This window comes from Dipteris shenzhenensis, chromosome 25, assembly GCF_047967505.1.
Source record: "Dipteris shenzhenensis isolate YYH24624 ecotype China chromosome 25, Dip_SZ_1.0, whole genome shotgun sequence".
In the NCBI taxonomy this organism is placed as follows: domain Eukaryota; kingdom Viridiplantae; phylum Streptophyta; class Polypodiopsida; order Gleicheniales; family Dipteridaceae; genus Dipteris; species Dipteris shenzhenensis.
In genome coordinates, this window is record NC_141620.1 from 31,058,445 (window position 1) to 31,083,058 (window position 24,614).

Here is a 24,614-nt window from a genome sequence, read left to right on the forward strand (position 1 = left end):
CGTAATGACATGAGTATGTCCCCATAATATTAATAAATAAATATTAGAGAAGAGTAATACTTTTATTATGAGAAGAGTAAGTAATAATTTTATTATATCCTTACGTAAGTATTGATATTAATTTTGTAATCCTCTATTTGACGTATGTGTCAACATGTGCCCATATACATATACATAGACACTTATGCCCATAAACAAACACACAAGGCAAAAAAATGCATGAAGACACACAAGTACATGTGTACTTGCACAAGTGTGCACATGCATGCATGTGTCAATATGTATACATATACATAGATGTGTGCACATTTTTGACAAACATGTGCACATCTACACAAACACCTTGACAATGTCCACATAGATGTACACACAAAAATAAAAAGTTTATGAACACACACAAGTACATGTACTCACAAGTAAGCACATGAAAACTCATGCATGCATATTAGTTGTGCATGCAAACATAGTTAGAAGATCCTAGTCTTGTTGGGAGCATGCAAGTGTGCCATGAGTGCCACAAGCATACACACATGCACATGCACATGCACAGGCACACGCACATGCACATGCATATGCATACATGTGGGTGCACATGCATGTGCATGTGTATGCTTGTGGCACTCACGGTACACTTGCATACTCCAACAACACTAGGAGCATACACACATGCACTCGTGTGCACGCATGCACACACGCACACACGTATGTACATGTGCGGGTGCGCACATGTATGTACACGTGCAGGTGCACATGCGCTTGCGCGCACACACACACACACACCCCCACACACACTTTTTTTTTGGTAAAATCCAGTGTATTTATATTATCATAAATTTACAAGATGGGAAGTCTCCCACTCACTGACATGAGACTCAAAAGAAAGCCCAATGGAAGAACTCAAAAACAGGTAGAGAACACTTCAAGGCTAGTGGCATCCAAGTCCCTTGCAGCAAAACTGTCATATAAGGATTGTTTGAGGGACATTCTGAAGAAAATATATGCCTGAGGAAACTGTTGACCCATCCTAGAATGCAGTCTCTGTGTCCAAATGGTCCATAGTACCCAAAAGCGAGTCCAGTGAAAGAAGAGGAGGAATGGAGACATGTGAGATGAGAGGCATCCAAACATCTAGAAGAGTTTCCCAAATCTGATAGAGGGAAACCGAAGCCGCAACAAATGAGAAACATGAGTGATCAGTATGCGAGAGTGTGGGCAAGACCATAATAGTTGAGGAACTGTCTCGCAATGATGAGAGCAACAGGGACAGGAAGGGGAAGCAATGCGGCATGCTGCCAATTTCACCCCAATGGAAAAAGCTCCCACTATACATCTCCAAAAGAAAAGCCTCTGTTTCAATGGCAATTTGGCTTTCCAGATTTTCATGAGTCGTGATTGCCACCAAGATAAAGGCCTATTCAAATTCCAAAGAGTGTTGGCATGCTTGGAGAAGAAGAAGAAATCTATAGACCTTCTAGGAGGTCAGATTGTGCATTGAGAGCGTATGGGTAGCAGGAGGTAAGGAAGTCAAATTCCAGTCCATTAATCTGTCATGTACAAACAGTGGAGGAACCGGAACAAATGGCTACAACATAGCTGAAAGTGTTCTCCAAATGGACCTATGATGCAGACCCAAGGAGAATGTCGTGCAAGCTTGTGGAAATGAAAGCATACAACCTTGTTGATCCACAACATCACCAACAAATCTGATGCCCAATTTTATGAGATTGTATGCTTTAATAGGTGCCTGTAGAGCGAGAGGCAATTCAAACACCTTGCTCCAATGGATGCTTTCCAAGCGAAAAGAATTACCATGATGAGAAGAAGCACTTGTCCATTTTGCATATGAGAGAATTCTCTTCCAATCATGAATAAAAGCAGTAGAAACAAGGCAACCATGAATTTTCCCCTGAAATGTGGACATGACTGCTTCCCAATGATCTGTAATCCAATGCCCATGTGCATGAGACGCCATGTTTCCACACATAGCTGCTAACATAATAGCCCATGGCTGTTTTTGCTGAAGAAAATCAGCAATCATAGTGCTCTTTCTTGCCAACATATGAACCTGGAGATTGAGAATATTCAGCCCCCCATGAGTCTTAGGTGAACAAATAGACTGCATAGGTAGTAGTCGCAAGGCCTTTTTATGAGATTTGCTTTTCCAAAATATCTCCATAGCCTGGGACATATAGGAAGCCAAATGCTTGAAAGACCAGGGAAGAAGAGGCAAATAAAATTGCACATATGCCATAATGATGGACTGTACTATCCGAAGTTGAAACATGTAGAGGCCAAGTGGACAAATGCCAGTATTCCAGCTTCTTGTTGATCTTTTGAAGCACCCATTTGAGCTGTTGATGCGGGGTAATATTCTAGCCAATGGGGTAGCCTAGATGCCTGACAATAGTTTGGGAAGAGATAATGTGGCCTGGCCAGAGAAGTGCATGCCAATCAGCTTCTTTCAAAGCTAGAAGTTTTGATTTCTGAAAATTGATATGCAATCCAGGAGCTATGCCAAAGTCATTCAGTGTATGCATCAAGTGAGAAAGGTCACTTTGAGAATTCCTGGGCATAAAGTATGAATCATCAGCATATGCCTGTGCAAGAAATGACTGTGCCCCTGGAATTTGCAAGCCATGAAGCTGTCCTGTGTTTGCAAGATAGTCCATATGCAATAGTAACGGATGGGTGGCAATGGCATACAGTAAGGAACTACCACCCCCCCCCCCCCCACACACACACACACACACACATGCGCACACAGATCGACCCACCCACCCATGCACAAATGCACATCATATTCTCCTAAGTTGCAATGCATATAAGACATCATTCACATTGAATGCCAAATCTCTACATGTTGGGAAAAGGGTGTCCCTCGTCAAGATGAGGAATTTGGCCTTTTTTACTTTTCTTATTGAATTTAGAGTCTAGTGCTTGGAAAGTCTAGGCTTTGCACTTGTTTGGCATTTCATTGCTTTCATGGAGTGTGTTGTTAACAAACCATTGTTGGTGGTAAAGGACTCGATTATTAGTGCGAATATCCTCTAATAGCACCTTCCATACACAAAGGCTCAACGAATACATCCCTTCTAATTCTAGGGAGCTAGAATTACTGTCGTGATTGGCTCACACAAGGCATGCATCATTTCTTGCCTTCTTGCGAACCCCACATTAGTGGAAGGGGCTATGGGTGTTAGTTCTTGGTCGGAAAGTTGTGTAAGGTTGTTGAGTGGATAGAGGGAGTGGGTAGTTTCCCTTTTTCTCTTTTTTAGCATTGCCTTCTAGGCAGCGCTATACCAACACTTTTGTAAAGAAAGTGTCCCACACCATTTCTTGCCAAGTGGCTCCCTTCTATTTTGGTTCTCTCTCTCTCTCTCTCTCTCTCTCTCTCTCTCTCTCTCACACACACACACACACATAGATTTTGCAAATCTCTTTACATTTGCAAGCGGTTGCATTATAGCATTCAAACTTTCCAATGGTTCTATGCACAGGCTTCCATCACAAGTGTTGCAACCATTCATCTTGACAATCGTTTGCGCCTGGCAAAACCTAAGGCAGTGCCCACCGAGTACTTGTACGTTATTGTTTCTTTTTGTCCCCACTCTCTCTCTCTCTCTCTCTCACATGCACACACACACACTTTTTGGGTAAACTCTCTCTCTCCCTCTCTCTCTCACATACACACACACACGCACGTAGACACACGAAGACACACACACAAAATACACAAAGCCGAGGTGGGCAAACGCCCAAACCGCACGAGCGCCGCTGTTGTGCGAGGGCGTTCCTAAAAAGGCAAAGAGGTGAGTTCTCCAATGGATATATAAGAAGAGGATGTGAGAGATGTTCGGGAGAGTTCCCGTTGATTCAACTCTCAAAAAATTTGTGTTGGGTTTAAAAGCCAAAAGTTTGTCTTGAATTCAGCTCGCTCACTCAAAGAGTATGGAGCACGCCTTGGCCACTCCCCTCTCCTCCTCCTCGCTCCTCCTCCCTTCCCCTCCCTTGCCTTCTCGCTTCCAATCCATCTTCTCTAGAGTTCGCTCCCCTCACACCTTTCATTTGGATTCTTTCTCTCTGCATCCTTCCCCTACCACCATATCTGGAACTTCGCGCCCTCCAGCTCCTCTTTTCGGTAGACTGCCTCCCCATTCCCCACTGCCTCATGCCGTGATTTTTTTTTGAGATTCTCCTGCGTATTAGTTTTTAACAGTTCAGTGCTTTGCATCATCTCTCTTGGCTTCTTAGCTCTCACAAGTCCCCGTGGCTCTCTCTTGACGCAAAGAATCATGTCACGGAAAGTTTTGCCACTATTTCGGGGCTTCCGAGGTTCTTCAGACTGGCTTACTGTACGGCTTTAAGCTTTCCTTCAAGTCTTCTACCGAGTGATCGGAGCTCTCCCAGGACAACGAGCAAGCAGCACTTTCGTTGAAGCAGGCCATTTCTTTCATAGAACCTTTTGAGAGAGTCTTCTAATTGTATTTTTTCACATGGGTTTGACGGGATATAGTCTGGGACTTCTAAAACAGACTAGCCATGTTGTGGACAAAACTTGTCACTAATGAGAGCCATTCTTATTTTGGAAGTACTTTTTACGAAGGAGAGGCAATGACACGACTTTTACCAAAGCAGCCCAACAGACTCGTACGTGTACAATCGATCAAATTGCTTGTCAATAGTGTGCCAACATATACCAAGACGTACTGTAGAATAAAGGAGGCGGCCATATGAATTGTTTCCACAGGAAGAGGGTGCGGTGCTTGTCTGGCCAGAGGTGGTGGGAGGGTGGACTTGCTGTTCAGGTCACGGGCCAGATCAGGGTGCAGCTGTGCAGCAGCTCGATCAGGAGAACTTAGAAGGATGGGGCTTGATTGGCTAGAGGCAGATCGGATGTAGACAGGAAGCCTTCGATTGGATGGGCAGTGTGCAGAGCACTTGGTGGCCAAACGAGCCCAACAAATTTCGTTGCACTCAAGCTTGCACCCAAATGCTCGAACTGCCATCGCATCCAAAGGCTGGAACCTCGCATGAATTGGAATAGACACTCGCACCGGCACCCAAGTGCGCGCACCTTCCTCCGGCCCTAAGAAGGTCCCACAGATGTACTAGAATATGAAGGCGGGGAGTATTCAGTCTAAGCACGTAGAGCTCAAAGGCAGGCTTGACTTGAGATGATCCCAAGAGCTTCTCGAGCATCAGAGTCAGGAGGAGGCCATCGATGTCTAGCAAGGGTTCCCCTTTGAGCGTTTCTACTTGCAACATTGTGCTTTGCAATTCAAAATAATATGAACAAATGCTCTCCCCAAAGGGAGGCACACTTGCGCTTAAAGATGGTGTCTTTTCGACTGTTAATCTCTTGCCTTGAAAGGTCTAGGTTTTATAATAGTAGGCTACTTCTGTGAAATTTGTGCGGACTGTAATAGGGTGAACAAGAACATGAAGATTATGCGTTGCCCTATCAGCTAGATGGTCTAAGCATCCTTTTGCTTGGATGCTTGTTTAGGAGAGACTAAATGAAATCGTATGTCTTCACAAGCAGTTGTAGCTTGAATGAAGAGAATGCGGACTATGTTTTGATTAGCCTTCCCCTTCAGTGCTAGCCTTTGTCACGGCTGAGTCTGCCCTTCACCTCTACAGTGGCGAGAGAAACTCAGTACGAAGACCTTTGTATAAATGGAACTCAAGTATGTGTGGGTGTGTGGATTTGTATGTGTGAGAGCATATCTTTACGCTATGGACTACACCCACTATTGGGCGTTGATGATGTCAGTGGGGATGTCATAGTAGCTAGTCCTTGCTATGGGTGATGGTGTTTATGGTTTTTAACCTTATGAGTGACTATCATGAGATAGAAACTGCACTACGTGTTGTGTTTTTAGAGGATGAGTTTGGGCATGTTCTTGGATTCCTCTCTCTCTCCCTCTCTCTCCCTCTCTCTCCCTACACACACACACACACACACACACACACACACACGATTATGAGAGCAAGGAAGAGATGAGATTGTAAGGTGTAGCTCGCAATCTCTCGAAAGACAATATGGGAAGGGATATGAAAGTAGAGGTATGTGGCTCCATGAGAACATTAGAACTTCTAACATTCGCACGTGTATCCTTCATAATTGTACAAGGGTGTAGTGTCAACATAGGCTTAGGGATGATAGGATGTCCATCTCCATTGCACCTTTAGCCTTCTTGCTTTGAGCTTTCTCAGAGTGGCCTTAGCCATTCATGCAGACCAAGTAAAGGCGTCGTGTTTAGACATGCTATTGGTGAGCTAGACTTAGTATTGAGAGACTCCATCTCACAACCAGCTTCTTAACACCGCCCTTGCCTCCAGTGCCTTGACATGTGAGCATGCGGGGACTAGCTGAGCGGAAACATAGATGAACATACAACGATAATTCAAGCATGAGAGATACAAGAGAACTACCTAACTATATACCCTGCTTTATTTATACATGGTTGCCAATGTGCTGAGACCATTCCCCTAGCTATGACATGTGGGAGATGGCTAGGACACCCAAACCTCGCTCATATGCGGCTGGAAACATTGCTGGAGGTTGGGAGCTGAGATCTTGAATTGAGGAAGGCTGAGGGTTGGCTGAAGGCCCCTTATATAGGGCTGGGAACCTGCCAACCTTGGGCCAGCACAACCGACTGGTTGGTCGGTTTTGGCTGACCAAGCTGCCTTTTGGGCCATTTCAGGAAGGCCTTGGGACTGCCTATGCAGGGTGCCCCTCTGGCTCTCCTTTCAGACTGTGTGTTGCCCTTGGGAATTCCCAAAACTCGCCAGTTATGCTGCGATTGCTGACGAGGCAGCCAATTGTCACTACCACCTGGGCTTAACCCTAGTGCATGTGACATTCTCCTCTTCTGAACTTGTTGTTGCGACATTCTCCTCTTCTGAACTTGTTGCTAGGTGTATACCTTGCAACGCTCTGTCGTGGCTTGTGACTTTGGGAATGGGGAGAGAAGCACAAAAAGCAAGCATAAGGCTCTCAAGCAAGGATAAGGAGGCGCCTCTTTAAAAGAGGGCCCACAAGACTAAAAGACGCCTAAAGAATTTAGGAAGAAAAGCATGAAAGCTTAGCTTTTATGTAAAAGAAGCTATTAGAAAGCAGGCCCTGGCCCCAAGCCTCCCAGATGTGTTCAGAATTGTACTCAGTTCTATGCTCTTTCAAGAGCCAGTTCTACAAAGATTATTCTATTGCAATAAAGACCTTCGGGGGGGTCCAGCCCTTATTTCTAGGCCCTAGTGTTGTGTTTTGCTCCTTACCCTTCTCTCCCAGCACTCTTATCTTGTTGGCGGTTGGATTTCTATGGTTTCGGCACATTTCTCGAGGAGTGTATGGAATTTCCAACGCTAGGCATCTTGTCCCGGGTACCGCGATTTGCTTTAGAAGGGTCCTGCGTCGTTTGCAAACTATTCCACGATGCCTAAGTGAATTGCGATTTCATCCGGTTTGGGTTACAGTGGTATTAGAGTGTGGTTTTGCTACTTCCCTAGGTAGCAATGGTCTGTAGACCTTGGTAAAGACGTCCGATAGGTGCATATTGGGAGATCTCGGAAATCACACCAGTTTGTAGTCTCATATCGGAGACCCCGGCACTTAGCAGAGGCGGACATAACATCCATAGGCGGAGGGAACTCTCCGTAGGACGGAACATCCGCAGGCGGACCAGGTGGGCGCACGGAACTCTCCGTAGACGGACGAAACATAGCAAGCTTGCAGACACGCGGTTTGTAGAAAATTGCATATAATATTTTTAATTCTGCTCATACCTCGGACTACTGGTTGAACCATACAACCAAGAGCCATACCCACCCATACTTCATCGCGCATCGGGCTGCTCTCGTCTTCACTCGTAAGCGTTTACCTCCTCGAAAGGAGGAGGGGCTTTGCAGTTGATTGCTTTAGGCCCAGTTAAGTTGATTTGGTGGGATCAATTCTCCATCTTCCACATCATGGTTTCGGAGCACAGGAGTTCCGCTACCAAAAGGCCTAGTTCTAGACGATCCAGTAAGAAGCATTCTAAGAGATCTGGAGATGACCTTAGTGAAGGATTTGTGAAAGCAAAGATGAGGGACTTTCAGTCTCAGAAGCGAAAGCCTCGATTTCAGCATCTATTCGAGGAGATGATGACCAAGCAAGTTTCAATATCGCCAAAAGAAAAGGGAGATCAAGAGCTTTCTCTCACTTCTCCATCAAAAGACTTCTCTAAGCATTCACCTACTTCAAGGAAGTGTTTCCGAGGTCTTGCATTGCACCAGAAGCATCATACTTCAAGAAAAAGAGGGAGGAGCTCGAAGTCTCACGTGAGACGAAACCGAAAGTATGAAAGGAGATCTCCCAGTTCAAGCCCATCCTCTTTTAGTTCTTCTTCTTCTTCCTCCTCTTCCTCATCTTCTTTTGTATCCCGGGGACGCTCCCGTCATAAGCGCAAAAGAAGGAGATCTAGATCTCGAAGTAGAGACTTCAAGGAAGGTGGCAAGTGGGTTAAGTCCACCATACTTTTAATGGCAAGTATGGAGCCACTCAAAATGCTTTGCAGCTCATTCGTTAGTTTGATATAGCCTTCAAAACTGGGCACTATCGCGAGAAGTTCAAGTTAAAGATTGTAATTCTTCACCTGACAAACAGTGCTAGTGCTTGGAGGGGAGCTCTTCTAGTTGTAGAAGAGGCTCCAAAAACATGGAAAGACTTTAAGAAGCAGTTTTTGCCCAAGAATTTCTTTGATGATGTTCATACAGCCTGGGAAAGTATGTGCATGGAAGCCTCTGACACCATCGAGACATATAATCAAAAGTTTTGGACAGCTTATCTTCAGATCACACCCTTCAAAGAAATTTCAGAAAAGACGAAGCTTCAGAAGTATTGAGCGGGATTGCTTCCCAACATGCGAACTCAAGTAAGCATTGATTCAAAGAAGACAAAGCTCCGAGATTTGATGCATTCAGCTTCCGTGGTTGAACTGTTAAGGGAAGACCTCCTTCACACTATGGCAAAAAAAGGGAAGGGTATGGATACTAGCAAGAGGGTTGTGGCACCAACCCAAGGTTCAAAGAGATTTCTGCGAGATTTGATGCATTCAGCTTCCGTGGTTGAACTGTTAAGGGAAAACCTTCTTCACACTATGGCAGAAAAAGGGAAGACCTCCTTCACACTAGCAAGAGGGTTGTGGCACCAACCCAAGGTGCAAAGAGATTTCAGCCTCAGAAGCTGAGGGGCCCATTCAAGCCCTTCAAAGGAAAGTCAAAGTTTACTCTAGAACAGATTGAAACCTATCGAAAGGAGGTAAGTTTTTCCATTGTGGAAAAGAAGGGCATGTGATTGCCCAGTGCCCTGAAAGGGCTGTGGGTCCAAGGGAGTAGAAAACGCCAAGAGAACCACCAAGCTTGTGGCAGCAAGGTCGAGTTTGGCAGAGCTCCAGAAAAGGAGCTTTTTCCTTATACTTTCTAGTACTGGGGCAAACTGCTGTGCTGGAGAGATGTCCAATCCTACTGGGCATCCCAAATACCTGAAAGAAACACCCCTCTGAATCCAGGAAAAGCCAATGTCAACTCCCCAGGCTGGAGTGTCCTCATCACTGATCCAAAAGCCAAAGGATTTATGCCAGTTAATGTGTGCCCTTGCAGCTGAGCAAAAAATATCCAAGGCTGTCCGGAAAGAATCAAGTGACTGCGAAGAGGCCTTAATAAAAATAGCAGTGTCATCAGCCAACTCACAGTCAAGAAGCTCCTGCTCTTGTCTCAAGGGCAATCTCAGCCCAAAAAGCTCAGCCTAAGATCTAAGGAAGATACTCATAGCTTCTGCCACAAAGAAAGAGGAAGGGGGCTAAAGGGCATCCTTGGCGAACTGATCTGGAAATCTGAAACTTGTCACCCCTTACCCCTCCAATCAAAACCTGGCTGTGGGCTGATCTATAAAGGGAGGCCACCCCTCTAATCCAAGCATCTGAAAATCCAAACCGTAGAAGAGTGCCCTCAAGAAAACCCCTATCTACTCTGTCATAGGCTTTCTCGAAGTCCAGGAGTAGAACTGCTAACCTCTGCCCACTCTGCATAGCCCACTCTGTGGCTTCCCAAAAGGAAAAGATATTATAAAAAATGCTCCTGCCATGCACAAAGCCTGTTTGAGTATCATGGATGAGGTCTGGAAGAAGGGGCTGTAATCGGATGCTGATCGCCTTGGCAAGGATTTTGTAAAGAGTGCCCAAAAGAGTGATGGGTCTCCAATGGGATACAAAATTCGTGTTGCCACCTTTCGGGATAAGGTGAATGAGTCCCTCGGTCAGTGAGTCAGGCATCTCACCGGAGTCCCAAATGCCCTGCAGGGCTGAAGTAATATGATCACCTATCATATCCCAAAAGGCTATAAAAAAAGGAGTAAGACCATCGGAACCAGGGCATTTGCCCTTATGAAGGGTAGAGAGAGCAGTCTTGAATTGTGTGTTGGTAAAGCGTGCATCAAGTGAGCATAATATCTCTGGGGTGACCAACACAAGTAAACTCTGCCAAACTTCATCTCTAGCCACTTGTCTGGCCTATGAGTTCGGATCTGCGGAAAGTAGGGAGGCATAGAAAGCTGTCGCTAAGTGCATGACGATCTCCGGATGGGACTGCAAAACGTCGTCAGAGTCAATAAGCTGCCTGACACTCTCTCTACTATGTCTGGGACCAAGTGTAGAGAAAAAGTCTTTATTGACTCTCCCTCCCATCTGTATCCAAAAGGACTCCCATGCATGGAAGGCATACTCTGCTCTTTGATCAAGCAAGGTCTGCAAGTGAGTCCTTGCCGCAGCAAGGCGCTCCTGTATCCAAGCATCTGATGGTCGTTTCTGCTCCTCCCTCTGTAAGGCTGCCAACTGCTGGCGGATATCGATCTCTCGCCTGAGTACCTCACCTCGCCGAGCACTAGCAACGGAGTGATAAAAGTCGCTGATACTGGCAAGTGCTGTGGCCACATGTGAAGGACCGGCCACCCCCCCTGCATATGAGAAACCCAGATCTCCAACATTGCCTCTGTGAGATTCTCATCCGTGTATAAGGCGTCGGGGATCCTGATGCTGTGAGACCGTCCTCTCAGATGAGGCTCTGAGATGGACAAAATCACCGAAAAATGGTCTGAAGTGGAAACACCGGGTGCAATGCAAAGTGTCCCCCCTCTATCAAGAGCCCAGCCACCCACATAGAATCTGTCAATCCGAGCAGGGATAGGCATCTGCACCCTATGGTTCGACCAGGAAAACAAAAGTGACTGAGACTGAATAAGAAATGCATCATCTGACCAAACATCTCTGCCATTGAACCTGAACAAGAAGGCATCCCAGGCTGCTCTCTCAAGGGAGTGGATACCACCTTCTCTGCCGCCTTCCTTATCAGAAGGTGTCTCAACCATGTTGAAGTCACCTCCAATAATCCACGAATCCACCATGTCAGCCCACGAGAGCAACCCTTTCCAAAACAAAACACGGTCCCCTCTGTTATTCGAAGCATAGAGGTTGAGGAAACCAACCTTACGTCCGTCAATCAGAAGTAAAACCCACTGGGTTCTGGAGGGGGTTATGGTATTGTGTCCAATGACCTGAGGGAGAATAGAATCTGAAACTGAAATGCATGTACCTCCTCTGGTTCCCAAGGCAGGAAGCCAAAAAGTCTGGCCTGAGAGCAGTTTACTTGACTTGGAGCAATCTCTGACATCCAGTTTGTGTTCCTGAAGAAAAAGAATGTCTAGGGAACCACCTGAAACACCTGGATGGAGCTGATTCCTGATCAGCTGTCTGCGATGACGATGAGGGATGCCGCCTAATCCCTGTATATTCCAACTGGCTATCCTCATCGGCGGGAGGAAGTGGGTTGGAATACCTTACCCGACTTCGTGGCGGAAAAAGAAACCTCTATTGGAGCAGACCTCCTGCCATACGAGGTCCAAGGGGAGGAAAGTCCACAGGTAAGAGAGAAGGATCTCTCAAGAGGGATGCCGATAACTGGCTCTCCAAAAGTAGAGGGTACAAAATCATCATCTGGGAGGCTAGAGAGGTCCTCCAAAGTGGAAAATGAGTTCCGCTGAGCCAGTCCTGGGGAGGGGGTACAAAGGATTCCTACCGAAGCAGGAAGAGCATGTAAGACCCCCTTCCCTCTGTCCAAAGAGGGAGGCACTTGTACTAGATCCTGATCAAAAAGTGGTGCGGACGAGGTGCCAACAACCTGGGCTGCTGAGGAAGGTACAGCCTGATCCAAGGGCGGAGTTGAACAAGGCTCCTGAACACTAGTCTTCTCCCGAGGCTCCAAGGGGATAGCCTCCGAAGAGGTGGAGGTGTGAACTAAAGTAGAGGGCCTAACCGCGACCGGAACCCACCGTGGGCCAGAGGTGGTGCGGGGTGCCGAAGGGACTCGAGTAGCCCTAGGAGGGGGGGAAGCCCGTGTCTGAGGCCGTGTCTGTGGACCGGTAGGTCCTGCTCTTGCTCTCTGTCGTAAGCTAGTACGAGTTGGTTGCTTGATCTGAAGAGCCTTAATTCTTTTTTATCTAGGAGCTACCGATAATTTCATTTCAGAAGATCTAGCTTTGAGGCTAGGAATTAAGACAGAAGAATTGGGATTATCTTTGGATGTAGAGCATGTTTTTGAAGGGGATTCAGTCAAAGTCACACCTTTGATTGAAAAGCTCAGAATTCATGTACAAGACTATGTAGACCACGTGGAGTTTTATGTTTCACCTCTCAAGCATTATGATGCTATTTTGGGTATGCCGTGGTTCCATAGAAAGGAGGTAGTTCTCTCAGTTTTGTGCATCGGAATAAGCAACACAAGATTTTGGCCAGGGGAAAAGGCAAGACTTGAAGGGTCGATGGCAAAAGAGAGAGAGTACAATTACGTTAGAGTCGCACTAGTCTTAGCCGTCACATCAAACTTGGATAAAAAATAGAGAGTACAAGGTACTTGTACCTAGACCTAGGATTGAGTGTCCTAGGTGTCACATAGGACTAAGTGTCCTATGTGGCCTAAAAAGCACTAACACTACAAGTGCCTCTATTTATGCCTACAAGGCACATATCATGGCCTATAGCACATCACTAGAACCACCAAGAGATGGCCTACAAACCCCCCTCCATGGGATGGGCTGAAATACTCTGGAAACGTCTCAGAATACCTGGTATTTTCTGGTCATGGTGGCACATGTTCATCCAAAAGGATATAGCCACCTATGAATGTATAAGGGATGTCAGATCATGTAACAAAGGGAACCAAGTGTAAAGCGTCGGAAGACTTCAAACTTGGGACGAGAAAGTGCCTTTGTAAACATATTTGCTATGTTGTCCTCTGTGGGAAGATAGAACAACTCTATGTCTCCTGCTGACAACCACTCCCAAACATAATGATAGTGAACTTCAATATGCTTAATACGCGCATGAAACACTGGGTTACGCGCAATGGCCAAAGCACTCTAGCTGTCAGTGTAGACAATAGTGGAGGATGTTTGGCGAATACCAAGATTTGTAAGTAATTGTCGAAGCCAAACACACTCTACTATAGCAGTGAAAGCTGCCCTGTACTTAGCCTCACAGCTAGATGTAGCAATTGTTGGTTGCTTCTTGCTGAGCCAAGAGATACATGAATTGCCAAGCAAAAAACATTTGCTAGTATGTGACACTCTTGTCATGACAAGAGAAATGATTATTTAGTTAATTAATAGTCATTAGAACCTTATTATTGTTAGGCGCCAATTTGATGGTGCTGTTATATGTTTGTATTTATGATCGATCAAGCGGTGTAAATAGTACCGCCAAAACTATGTAACATTGGCCAATGATTAGTAATAAAGATGTGCACACACGTGTCTAGGTCCTAGGGGCAATAGGAAAGGGAAAGGGTGCATTAGAGTGCATTGAATGGTAGGTGCATGGGTCATAGGATAAGGGTAGGTGTAAATGGGAAGATGGAACTTGAGTGATCTCAAGGGACATTAATGAAAGGGTATCACCCTTTCATTGGGAATCTCACGTAGCATTCTCTCTACCACATTGCATTCATCCGTCATCTCTCTCCCACCTTGCATGTAGGTCGAAAAAGAAACAAGTACTCTCACGAGGGTGCTCTTCCCCATTGGAGGGCCAATCGGCATTCAAGTTTTACATACATTGCACACATTTGCATTTTCGAAAAGTGTGGATTTCTCACATTTAGTATCAGAGCGGTGACGATCCACGAGCGGGACGAGAAGAGGGCGATAGTTGCAGACGACGGAAGTCGCAAGAGAAGTTGCGGAAGAGGATCATGACCGACCGATCTCCGAGGTTCTGAGACAAGGGATTTTTCTGAAAACTTCAGGTCTTGAACGGTGAACGGGGTGTCCTCACGAGGTGAATTGCCCTCCCCCCCCCCCCCCCCCCCCCAAATGTGAATGTATCCTTAAAATCCTTAAACCGTGAGGAAAAGGGATCCCCCATTCTCCCCAACGGAAAGTCGGATTGGAATAAGATTTTAAGGGGGTGATCCACCCATCAAGTACCTCCTATAACGGTATCTAGAGCTCCAATCTGCTTAAAACAAGTAGCCCAAACGGAGCGTACCAGTTTACAGCAGAAATACAAGAAGAAAAGCTTGAAACGTACCAGTTTACAGCAGAAATACAAGAAGAAAAGCTTGAAAGAGAAGGGAAAGGAGGTCATTTTAAGTGTCTTCTCAACACAAACGAAGCGGGAGTCGGATAAGTACCACCAACTCTACAACACTTGATTTTTGCTGTAAAATAAACCTCGTTTTTTTGAAATTATAGCAAGACATTTTCTCTCTTGTATTATTAAAAATGAAAGAATGGAAGGGGAAGGGACATATAACAATGAACTTATTCCTTTTCCTCCATTACCCCAAGGAGAGAGAGAAAGAACACCTTCACCCCCTCTTGAAGAGGATGGATTAGGTGAGAGTGGCAGTCTGAGCTTAGGAAAATGGTGCATAGTATGTCTGCCAGACCATCTCGTGAGGAGAAAGGTAAATCTCCGATGGAACCCAGTGTTCGTACAGTCGAGCCTAGGAGGGCTAAGGTGCCTACTATTGCCAATTATAGGCCAGAAAAGTATTCCGGTCGGATGTTTGACCGTAGTTACGATATCATTGAGACCTGGTTACACAAATGGGACGAGGCATTCGCCATTTGTGAAATCAGGAATGATATGAAGAAAATCCACGAGGCCACCCATATGTTTAATGAGGCAGCGGATAGGTGGTGGATAAAACAACAGAAAGATGGAGTAGCATCCACTACTTGGGAGGGGTTTAAAAAGGAATTTAGAAAACACTTCCTACCTCCTGACAAAGCATCCCGAGCTTGGGATCAGTATCAAAACCTTCGCCAGAGAAACTTATCAGTGGCGGAATACACTGATAAGTTCAGAGAAAGTGTAATGAAGGTTGATGAATCCCTATCTCAATCAATCCAAGTAAAATATTTTATCTTTGGATTGAATGATTGAATAAAGATGGAAGTTCGGGCTAAGTATTCGTGAAGCGAGATTTCTTTTGGTCAAAGATGAAAAAGCATATTCATGAATATGCGACACGTTGTTTTTCGTGTCAAGTAAGTAAGGCAGAGCGGGTGAAGCCACCCGGACTTTTATAGCCCCTGGAGATACCACTAGGTAAGTGGGAGAGCATTTCCATGGACTTTATTGTAGATCTGCCTACAACACAAGGTGGATATGATTCTATCCTTGTGGTGGTTGATCATCTTACCAAGATGGCTCACTTCATTCCAACCAGAGAGTCTGTTAGTGCCCCGCAAGTGGCGGATTTGTTTATTAAACATATATTTCGTTTGCAACATACATGGGACAAGTGGTTGCCATTGTTAGAGTTTGCCTACAATGATAGAAAACATTCCTCTACAGGGTTCAGTCCGTTTGAGTTGAACTATGGTTATAGGCCAGCAAATCCAACTATAGTTGGAATACCTCAGAAAGCGCCTAGTGCCGTGAACTTTGTGGTTCAGATGCGGGAGATGCTAGCACTTGCGAGAGCTAACATCCGCCAAGCTATGGATAGAGCTAAGGCGCATGCAGATGAAAACCGATCCGCTAGAGAATTTAAGGAAGGAGAAAAAGTTTTTCTCAGAGTTCCTTCGCACTCTAAGTCTTTGACTGCAGGAGAGTGTGCTAAGTTATCACCTCGATATTGTGGGCCATGGTTAATTCTAAAAAGAATAGGCAAGGTAGCCTATAAATTAGAATTGCCACAGGGTTGTAAGGTGCATCCAGTGTTTCATGTTTCTCGTTTAAAGAAATTTTTGCATACAGGTGACTAACTAATCGAGGGTGTTGTTTTGTTTCAGGAGATAGAGGATAATGCAAGACGCAAACCAAACAGGAATCCTGGACTGAGGAACAATGCAAGTACGCAATCGGAAGATACCCATGGTGTTGGTTGCATGGCATGGTCTACCTCTATCTATCTGAAGCTACCTGGGAATCCGTATACTAGTTACGGAGAGTGTTCCCAGACTTCATCATCGAGGACGCTGATGCTTGAAGAGGGAAGGAATGTTACGCTCAAGTTGAGGTAACATGACCTCGGAAGGGTCAGTCGACATTTTCCTTTAAAGGATCAATGTTTGTATTATATTTGTTTGGGCTTCATGTAAATTATCAAAAAGGAATAAAGGTCAAGGTCCTTGGTGAGGGTGATATGGCACTAGACTAGGTGGATCTAAGGCTAAGGGACCTAAATGCATGAAATGTGCCTAGGGGCAAATGGTTTCAAAGATATCCCAAGAGAGGGGTAAATGATGCATTAAGGAAGGACCCTAATATGAAGACATGTGGCATACTAGATCCATCTAGGGAGTTTTGGGGCTCGTTGGGAATAAGCAAGCAAAAAGCTTTTACGTGATCTGATTTTTCTGACAGCTTGCTACCACCGAGGTTGGCTGGGAGGTTATTGAATGTGCCTGCACCCGTGAATCGACGTAACAGTTTAGGAGCAAGCAGATTTTCGCATGTCACTCCATTCCAACTCCAGTTGTAGCAGCAGAAGTGCCCAGTTGAGCCTCTATTTCCAACTCTACTTGCAGCAGCAGATGTGCCCAGTTCTGCCAGCATATCTAGCTCTACTTGCACCAGCAGATGTGCTCAGTTGAGCCTGCATTCTAACCCTATTTGGAGCAGTAGATGTGCCCATCAGATCTTAGCTCCAGCTCGGCTAGAGTGCTCAAGTTAGCATCCAATGTAGCATCAGCTTTTAGCCTCAGCTATGTGCACAGCCAGTTAGTTTGCTTAGTTAACATGAACCATGTGCACAGTTGCCATTAGTTAGGATGCTCAGTTAGCCTCTGTTATGTGCACAATCAGCATCAGTTAGGATGCGATCATGGATAGTACTAGTTAGATGCTTGGCTAGCATCAGTTCATGTGCACAGTTGGCACCAAGTAGTATGCACAAGTTAACATCAGCTTATGTACATAATTTGCATTGGTTTGTATTTACAGTTAGCATCAACTTCGTGCACAATTGGCATCAGTTAGCACTGCTGTTAAGATCAGTTAGCATCAGAAAGCATATTTGGTTAGCATGAGCTTATATCGTCAGTTAAGCATAAGTTATCATGCTCAGTTTGCATATTAGCAGCAGTTTGCAGTGAATTCAAGTTTGCTGTTGAGCTGTTCGTTCAATAAAATTATAGGAGAGTTAGCTATTCTTGCATAGAGTTTTTCTTGAGTTGAGTTCTCTCATTTTGAACCAGCACAATGGTAGCATTTGGCACTACTAAGGCATGGCCACAATGAATGAAGCACATCCCAGATCCTTCAGGATTGGAGAGACCTTGGAGAACATGAAGTGAAGAGCTTACAGTTTTCCATAGTTTAGTTGTTACCTGGTTTACAGTAGCAAAGGTTTTGCTAGAAGCATGTTGAAGTTTTCAGTTTCTAACCCATGCAAGCATGTAGGTTATTTTAATTGGGTTTGGAGAACCCATGAAGGCTAGAGTCTTGAAAGACTAGCTTACTGTTGCATGAGTAAGAAGAACTTGTGACTAGCTATGCATATGTGTCCCTCTACAGTTTTCTCTTGATATATTCCATGATGTACATCTTTTCTCTAACTATGTGGTCTTTCATAAGCAAGTGTGCACAGACAGGGAAGACTATGTTTGGAAGATGAGGAACTCATGTATAGTTCAAGAACCTGAAAAGGAAATGGAATTCATCAGATTCCTAGAGAGATCTGAAAGATGTTTCTAGGTATTTGTCAAAGAATGTTGTTTCTTGATTTTGTGGTTGATAAAGTTCTAAGTGCAAGTGAGGAGATAGTGTTGGAGGTCACTGCCCCATCCGTGAGCCCCCCATAAGAGGACGACGTGGGGAAGGAGGTCGGGGTAGGTAGTGGAATGTGCCAGGAGAAGCCTAGCAATTGGAAGTTGGAGCTGCAAGATGCCAGCATTTTTGTATGGGAAGAAGGGTCTGGTCCTTGACAAGCGGAGAGAGACACTTCAACTGAGTTCGGTAGAGCTCAATTATTGATTAGGCCAGTTGGCCATCTGTTTGGCTGGTATAGACCCCTTGGTCAGGCAATTCATACCCTGGGTTGGCCCAGATCTGGTCAACTATTTTTTATAAACGAAGTATGTGTGTGATGCTACGTACTTTGAAATCAAGATTGAATTTATAGAGAAAAGTAGAAAACTGAAATACAGTAGGAAGAGACTTTGTATTGAATCAAAATCGTTCACAATCAATCCTGAAACACAGTTTTCTATGTGCGTAGCTCAAACCGCCGGACCATCCCCGAGCTATTCTCACTCTCACTCTCGCTGGTGTCACAATGAATCTCACTCTCATTCAATATGAGATGGTAGATGATACTCACTCTCACTCGCACTCTCACTCTCAATCTCAGAGCTTCTCGGATCTCCTGTCTTGCTTCCTCTGCGTATTCTGAGTTTTTGACTAAATAGATCGTCGAATTTGATTTTGACCTCTTCTGTAATGTTGTAAATCTCAATCTCAGCTTTCCAACAAAAAAAAGAGCTCCTCAATCCGAGTTTTGGATCAAAAGTTATGATAAAAATAGTGACTGATGTTTTTGTCCTAGAAAAATGCGACCTACTTTTCTCACTTTTAGCTGCTTTTTCCAACTTTAACTTGCTTTTCTTGCTCTTCACGCCTATCCTGCTACATTCTTAGATGATCATTCTAATTATAGTAATACGCTTTAGCTCAAACAAATCACTCCTTCCCACCAAGGCTAATTCCTTCATTTGGGCCCTCCTTTAGAACCTGCAAAGTTGGACCCTTTTTTTAAACCTGCAATGTCTTGACACAACTCCCATGCATATATATATATATATATATATATAATTGTTTAAAGCTCAAATCTTTTGTTAGTATTTTCAAACCTCAAAACGGATGTGAAAATAAATTCCACAAATGATTACTGACAAAACTAAAAAAATTTATACACAAAAATGTGAAGCATCACAATGTGTACTCCCAGTCTTATAAAAGGGCCCACTGGTGGTCTTTTGGGCATCCCACTGAAGTCCTCTCTGAGGCATGCAGGACCTGTATTTCAGGAGGTGTCTGCCTTCATCCTCGGTGTACCATCAGCCATCTGGTCTGTGAGCCCCAGCCCTATAAAAGGACCATTTGCTGGTCATACTGAAGCCCTCTCTGAGGCACACAAGAGCCCATGTTTAAGCAGCAGTCTGTCCTTCATGCTTAGTGTACTGTTGGCCATCTCTGGCTTGCACTTTTGCCCAGGATCTGCTGGATGCCGTGTGCTCTTTCCTGAACTCTTTTGCCCACGCTTGTGGAGGTATACAGTGTACACGGAGGTGTTTTGGCCTACAAGGTGCTGTGCTGTCTTCTGCATATCTATTGATCTGTGATTTGCTTACTGTTATAGTGTGATCTGAGAGAGGTCTATCTGCTGCGTGAGTTTGCAACAGAAAGCAGACCTGTTTTTTTTTATAGATAGGAGCCCCATATTGGCTGCTGCTACATAAAGCGGTCATGTATACTATATAGCTTTTAAGTGCTTTCAATATTGTCTAGGATCATATGAAATTTCAAGTTCTGTTGTATTAATTTCCACTATGCACGAGAACTTTGCTTATGCATTCGAGTTTTTTGTTTTGCGTTTCTTGAATTTTGAATGACGAATAAATGAGGCATCACAGAGAAAGCACAAGGAAGTTACATAATGTGCATGGGACCATGGCATTCCATAGATTCTAAGGAAACACTTAAAAGTAAGATTGTTCAACAGATTTTTGCCTGCGTCATAGGTTAACACTTAGTAATCTCATCCGATCTCGTTACATCAAGCATAAGTGCCTAACACGCCAAGGCTGTCCCAAGGCCCAATATAAGGTTGTTTAGATATTAAGTAAAGGGTGTGAAAACCCTAGTGAATACGGAGAAACCTTATGGATTTGTGAAGCATCTCATTCTTGTACGACATGTTGAATATTGCAATTAACTGAATAGCTGGATAGCTTGTGACACCTTGTTACCTACAGTGATTGACTGAGCACAGTAAAAGTATCAGGTGAGACTATGCCCGCAAGTAAGTTTCATGGTCAAAACCATGAAAAGAGATGATCGGTGGATATGTGAGGTCTTGTGAGAAAAGAGCTCACACAAAAACTTACGTATGATCAGTAAACATGTGTACAAGTAACAAGTAAGAAATAAATGATCCATAATGAAAAAATCAATAAGCATGGAAATGAAGATATTAGATGCCCGTGAATCAATATTCCAAATGTCCAAGTCAGACTATTTTATTCATTGTAAACACAATGAACAAAATAAAACTCAATGAGTATCTAACATGTCGGCAATGTGAAATAGCGAGCACAAATCTGCTCGGATTGCTTGTGCAAATTGCCTAAAGCCTGTGTGAGCTCAAATTTAAACCCTCTTGGCTGGTATGCATAGCCTTTTATGCCATGCCTTTCTTTTGGGCTCCACTCTCTGTTCAGCCATCAAGATTGCATAACCATGGATTTGGCTGCTCCTCGTGTGCCACACTTTTGTAACTCAATTTGTGTGCTGCGCGATTTCTGAGCCCTCTCCTCATGCGTTCTTCAGCTCCTCTACAGCTTCCCTTACAACTGCGACCTCTACAAGTCGCTGTGTTGACTCGAATAATGACATCTGAATAAACAGCCGCTGCCTTTGAATTTCAAATTTGTTGCCTTTCAAGCTTTCTATTCTTGCTCTCCCTCTCAAGCTCTTTGCGAGCTATGGAATTTCCACCTCAAAAAACCTCATCTCTACACACACCTGGCAAGAAGAGGTCAGAGCACAAGCAAAGCTCTAATGCCATGTTAGGAAACATGAGAGAAGAGAGACACTGAGAAAACACAATGCACAGAAGAGTGACCTACAAACATACATCTATCATTCAAAAGAAAGCTCATATGCAATAAAAGAGACACTAGTGCTGCACGAATAATGCTCAGGATCTAATCTATAGTATGCACATTCTATTGCTATAAAGGAAGAAATAAGAACTCAAGTACAAGGGGTAGAGAGGAATAACACTGCTAACCTTGACTCATATATACATCCAAATACATTCTTTTCCGATCAAAAGTCAGGACGCACACATCCTACTTGACCCATGCTGCAGATTAGCATATATGTATTATATGTATTATATACATGAACTGTAGGGATGAACATGACACATGAAGGTGACTAACTACTGAATGCGGCTCTCAATAAATCTACAGTAGTGGAGAGACTATCTTAATTTACTCTTGGTTTATTGAAGGCTATTCAAGTTGTTTCAGTTGCGACTACTCTTTCATCTTGAGCATGCATAGTAACATCTGGGATTCTTTAGCGTAACCCTAATCTTTTATGCATCTCGAGAATGCATAGTAACATCAGGGAACTTTTGTGTAAGCTCTAATATTTTGTGTAGTACTGCATCTTATCACAAGCTGAAAGAATGAGTTGTTTTTACCAGCTCGTGCAGAATCAAAGGGGGCAAGTGACAGTCCTGTTACAACTGATCTCACAGGTCTGTACAAGAGGGTGCTTTTACCCATTATTGACCGCAATCCATATCTGTCTGAGGCAACAAGACAGGTCAGTGGGCTGAAGGCCTTGATGAGTATAAATCAAAAGAGATGCTTTTGAATGTAAATGGCTGTCAGATTAAGATCAATTTCATATGACTGGAAAACCTAAGTTTGTAGCTTTCACTCATTGCTTACACTCCTTAGTCTATACCAAATGCTTATGTTATTGAATATATTTTCCTTTAGGAAGCTGTCCAAAGGATGATTTTCGACAACCATAAGGATCATATGTGTAACAAAACTTTACGTTTGGCTTTCTGATAGGCTGCTGCCACTACAACAGCCTTGGCAAAGAAGTATGGGGCAGAGATTACAGTTGTTGGTAAGAATACATGTCTTTGGGTTTTAGTACAAGGAATGTGGTAAAAAGTAAATTGTTATAGTCTAATCATGACGGATTTTATAATCTGCTAATACTTTTGCAGTCATCGATGAGGACTCCAAGGAGACGATAACTGACCATGAATTGCGAATGGACAATATACGGTGGCATCTTGCACAAGGTTGTACTGCAACTCGTTGGATCCATTCAATTCCCTGAATCATACAAACACAGTCTTCCCTGAAAACTGTTTTTGTATGAAATGCAGCAGCCTTCCCTCTTGGGATTGTAAATACATGAGTAAGCATGTCCAGGTCTGTAGCAGGGATTTTTAATACTTGTAGAAATTGTCTGATGCAAATTAATACAGGAGGCTTTGAAGAGTTTGGTTTGATGGAAAGGATGGGTGAAGGAAAGCGACCAGCTGCCGTTATTGGTGAAGTGGCTGATGACCTGAGTCTTGATTTGGTGGTTCTCAGCATGGAAACAATTCATTCAAAGCATATCGATGGAAATCTGCTTGCAGAATTTGTGCCATGCCCTGTGCTGTTATTGCCCTTGTGAAAGCATGGGTTTGCAAGCCACAATTAAGGAATAAGAGATTAAGCAGAGGTAAACTTGGCATGCTTTTCTGAAAAGAGTCCTACCAAAGATTTCATAATTTATAGTGATACAGATCTTAATACCTGCAGAAAATCCCTATGGTGGAGTGTTTCATAATTGTATTTATCATTTTTGCTAGAAACTAAAGTGTGTGCTTGTGCATGTGTGGATACCTCCAGGAATGGTGCTCAACTTGAAAAATTTTTAATATCCTATTATATATGAGGTCTTTAAAATACTTATAAATACTATTCGGCCAGTTTGTCATGATGAAGTAGAACACTACTTCACATTTGAGTTGACAAGATTGACCAATATAGCTTTCTTTACAGTTGAAATGACAAAAGTCGAATCACATATTTTGAAAACATAGATTTCTCTCTTCGTCGTGCTATCAACTGGCCAATCTTACTTTCAATTCTTCTAGACTTATTATTATTATTTTCAATGAAATGCATCATGCAACTAAGAACAAAGCTTCACCAAAACGGCTGCTCCACCTGGAGATTATCTGGAGGAGTCAAGTAGGAGGGAAGAAACTACTTAGTCTATCATTAGTTTTAGAGCTATCAATCTTGAGTTCTGATTAGAATTGTTTAATTTGGTGAGAATGTGGGGTGACAAAGTTGGTGGTTTAGAGGTACATTCATCAAGCCTGGTAGCTTAAGCACTGTTGGCAAGTAACTATTGCGAATTCTCGATACTTGTATGGAGGTGATTTGAGGGCAGCATGCTCTACAATTGTATCTTTGTATCCACCTTTAAGTATGTAGGCAACTACAGACATGAATTGTAACCTTGCAATATATTTTTTATTGATTTGAGAAAAACTTAAGTGTAAAATGAAAGAGGCGACGATTGATATTAATGAATAGGTTACCGGTCAATGTTTATTTGAGTTGTGCCATTTTTTATGCAAGGTGGTTTTGTTGTTTTGCTTGGATTTGAGAGACCATGGTAGTTTTAATTGTAGATGGTCTCATGCATTCTTGTGCTTCTAATTGTATATTTGGAACTTGATTGTGCAAGGTATGGTGAAGTGCTCGTGAAGTTGTCAAATGAAAGAAATCCATCATAAGGGAATCACTTCAAGTAGAGAGAATGTACCGTCTTGCAGCCTTGTCCCTTTTGTTCCACTTGGAAAACATTATTTGCCAATTTTGAAGCGCAATAGATTACCAGAGCCATCTACTGGTTGGGCAGGACAAGGAGTCGTGCCTTCAACAATTTCCAAGAGATCATCTCCTTCTAGAATCATAATGAGCTTGGCCTTCCATCCAGGACAATCGAATCCTTGGGGATTGACCGTAGCCGTTTACAAGAATAACATCGGCTTTTTTTCTTTTGAGATAGTGGAAGAAAATACGAAGATGAAGTGCTGTTTAGGATGAAGAAAATACAAAGATCGAGTGCCCTTCAAGATCAGGAGTTGTCTATGAGAGAGTACCGAAAACCACCGGAAAGGAAAGCTCTCTTGCCAATGAAATGGTGTGAGAAGACTTCTTGATTGAGTTGACGGGCCGATACAATATGAGCATAGAATTTCCACCTGCCATTAATTTGGCACTCATTCACACAGTGATATGGGATTTGCTT

At 43.7% G+C, this 24,614-nt stretch overlaps 1 protein-coding gene across 2 annotated transcripts; it reads left to right on the top strand.

The window, feature by feature from the left end:
- The first annotated feature begins 3,842 nt into the window (after nucleotides 1-3,842).
- On the top strand, nucleotides 3,843-23,723 carry LOC147885746 (cell wall integrity/stress response component). 2 transcript variants are annotated; one of them, XM_087396557.1, is made up of 6 exons: nucleotides 3,843-4,138; nucleotides 21,979-22,100; nucleotides 22,358-22,415; nucleotides 22,519-22,596; nucleotides 22,786-23,027; nucleotides 23,198-23,721. In XM_087396557.1, exons 1-5 carry the CDS (start codon nucleotides 3,949-3,951, stop codon nucleotides 22,977-22,979), a joined length of 642 nt encoding a protein of 213 aa, XP_087252683.1. In that variant the 5' UTR covers nucleotides 3,843-3,948; the 3' UTR covers nucleotides 22,980-23,027; nucleotides 23,198-23,721. The 2 variants fall into 2 exon arrangements, with proteins under 2 accessions (XP_087252683.1, XP_087252682.1); XM_087396556.1 differs by having other exon boundaries at nucleotides 22,786-23,723.
- The last annotated feature ends 891 nt before the right edge of the window (nucleotides 23,724-24,614 follow it).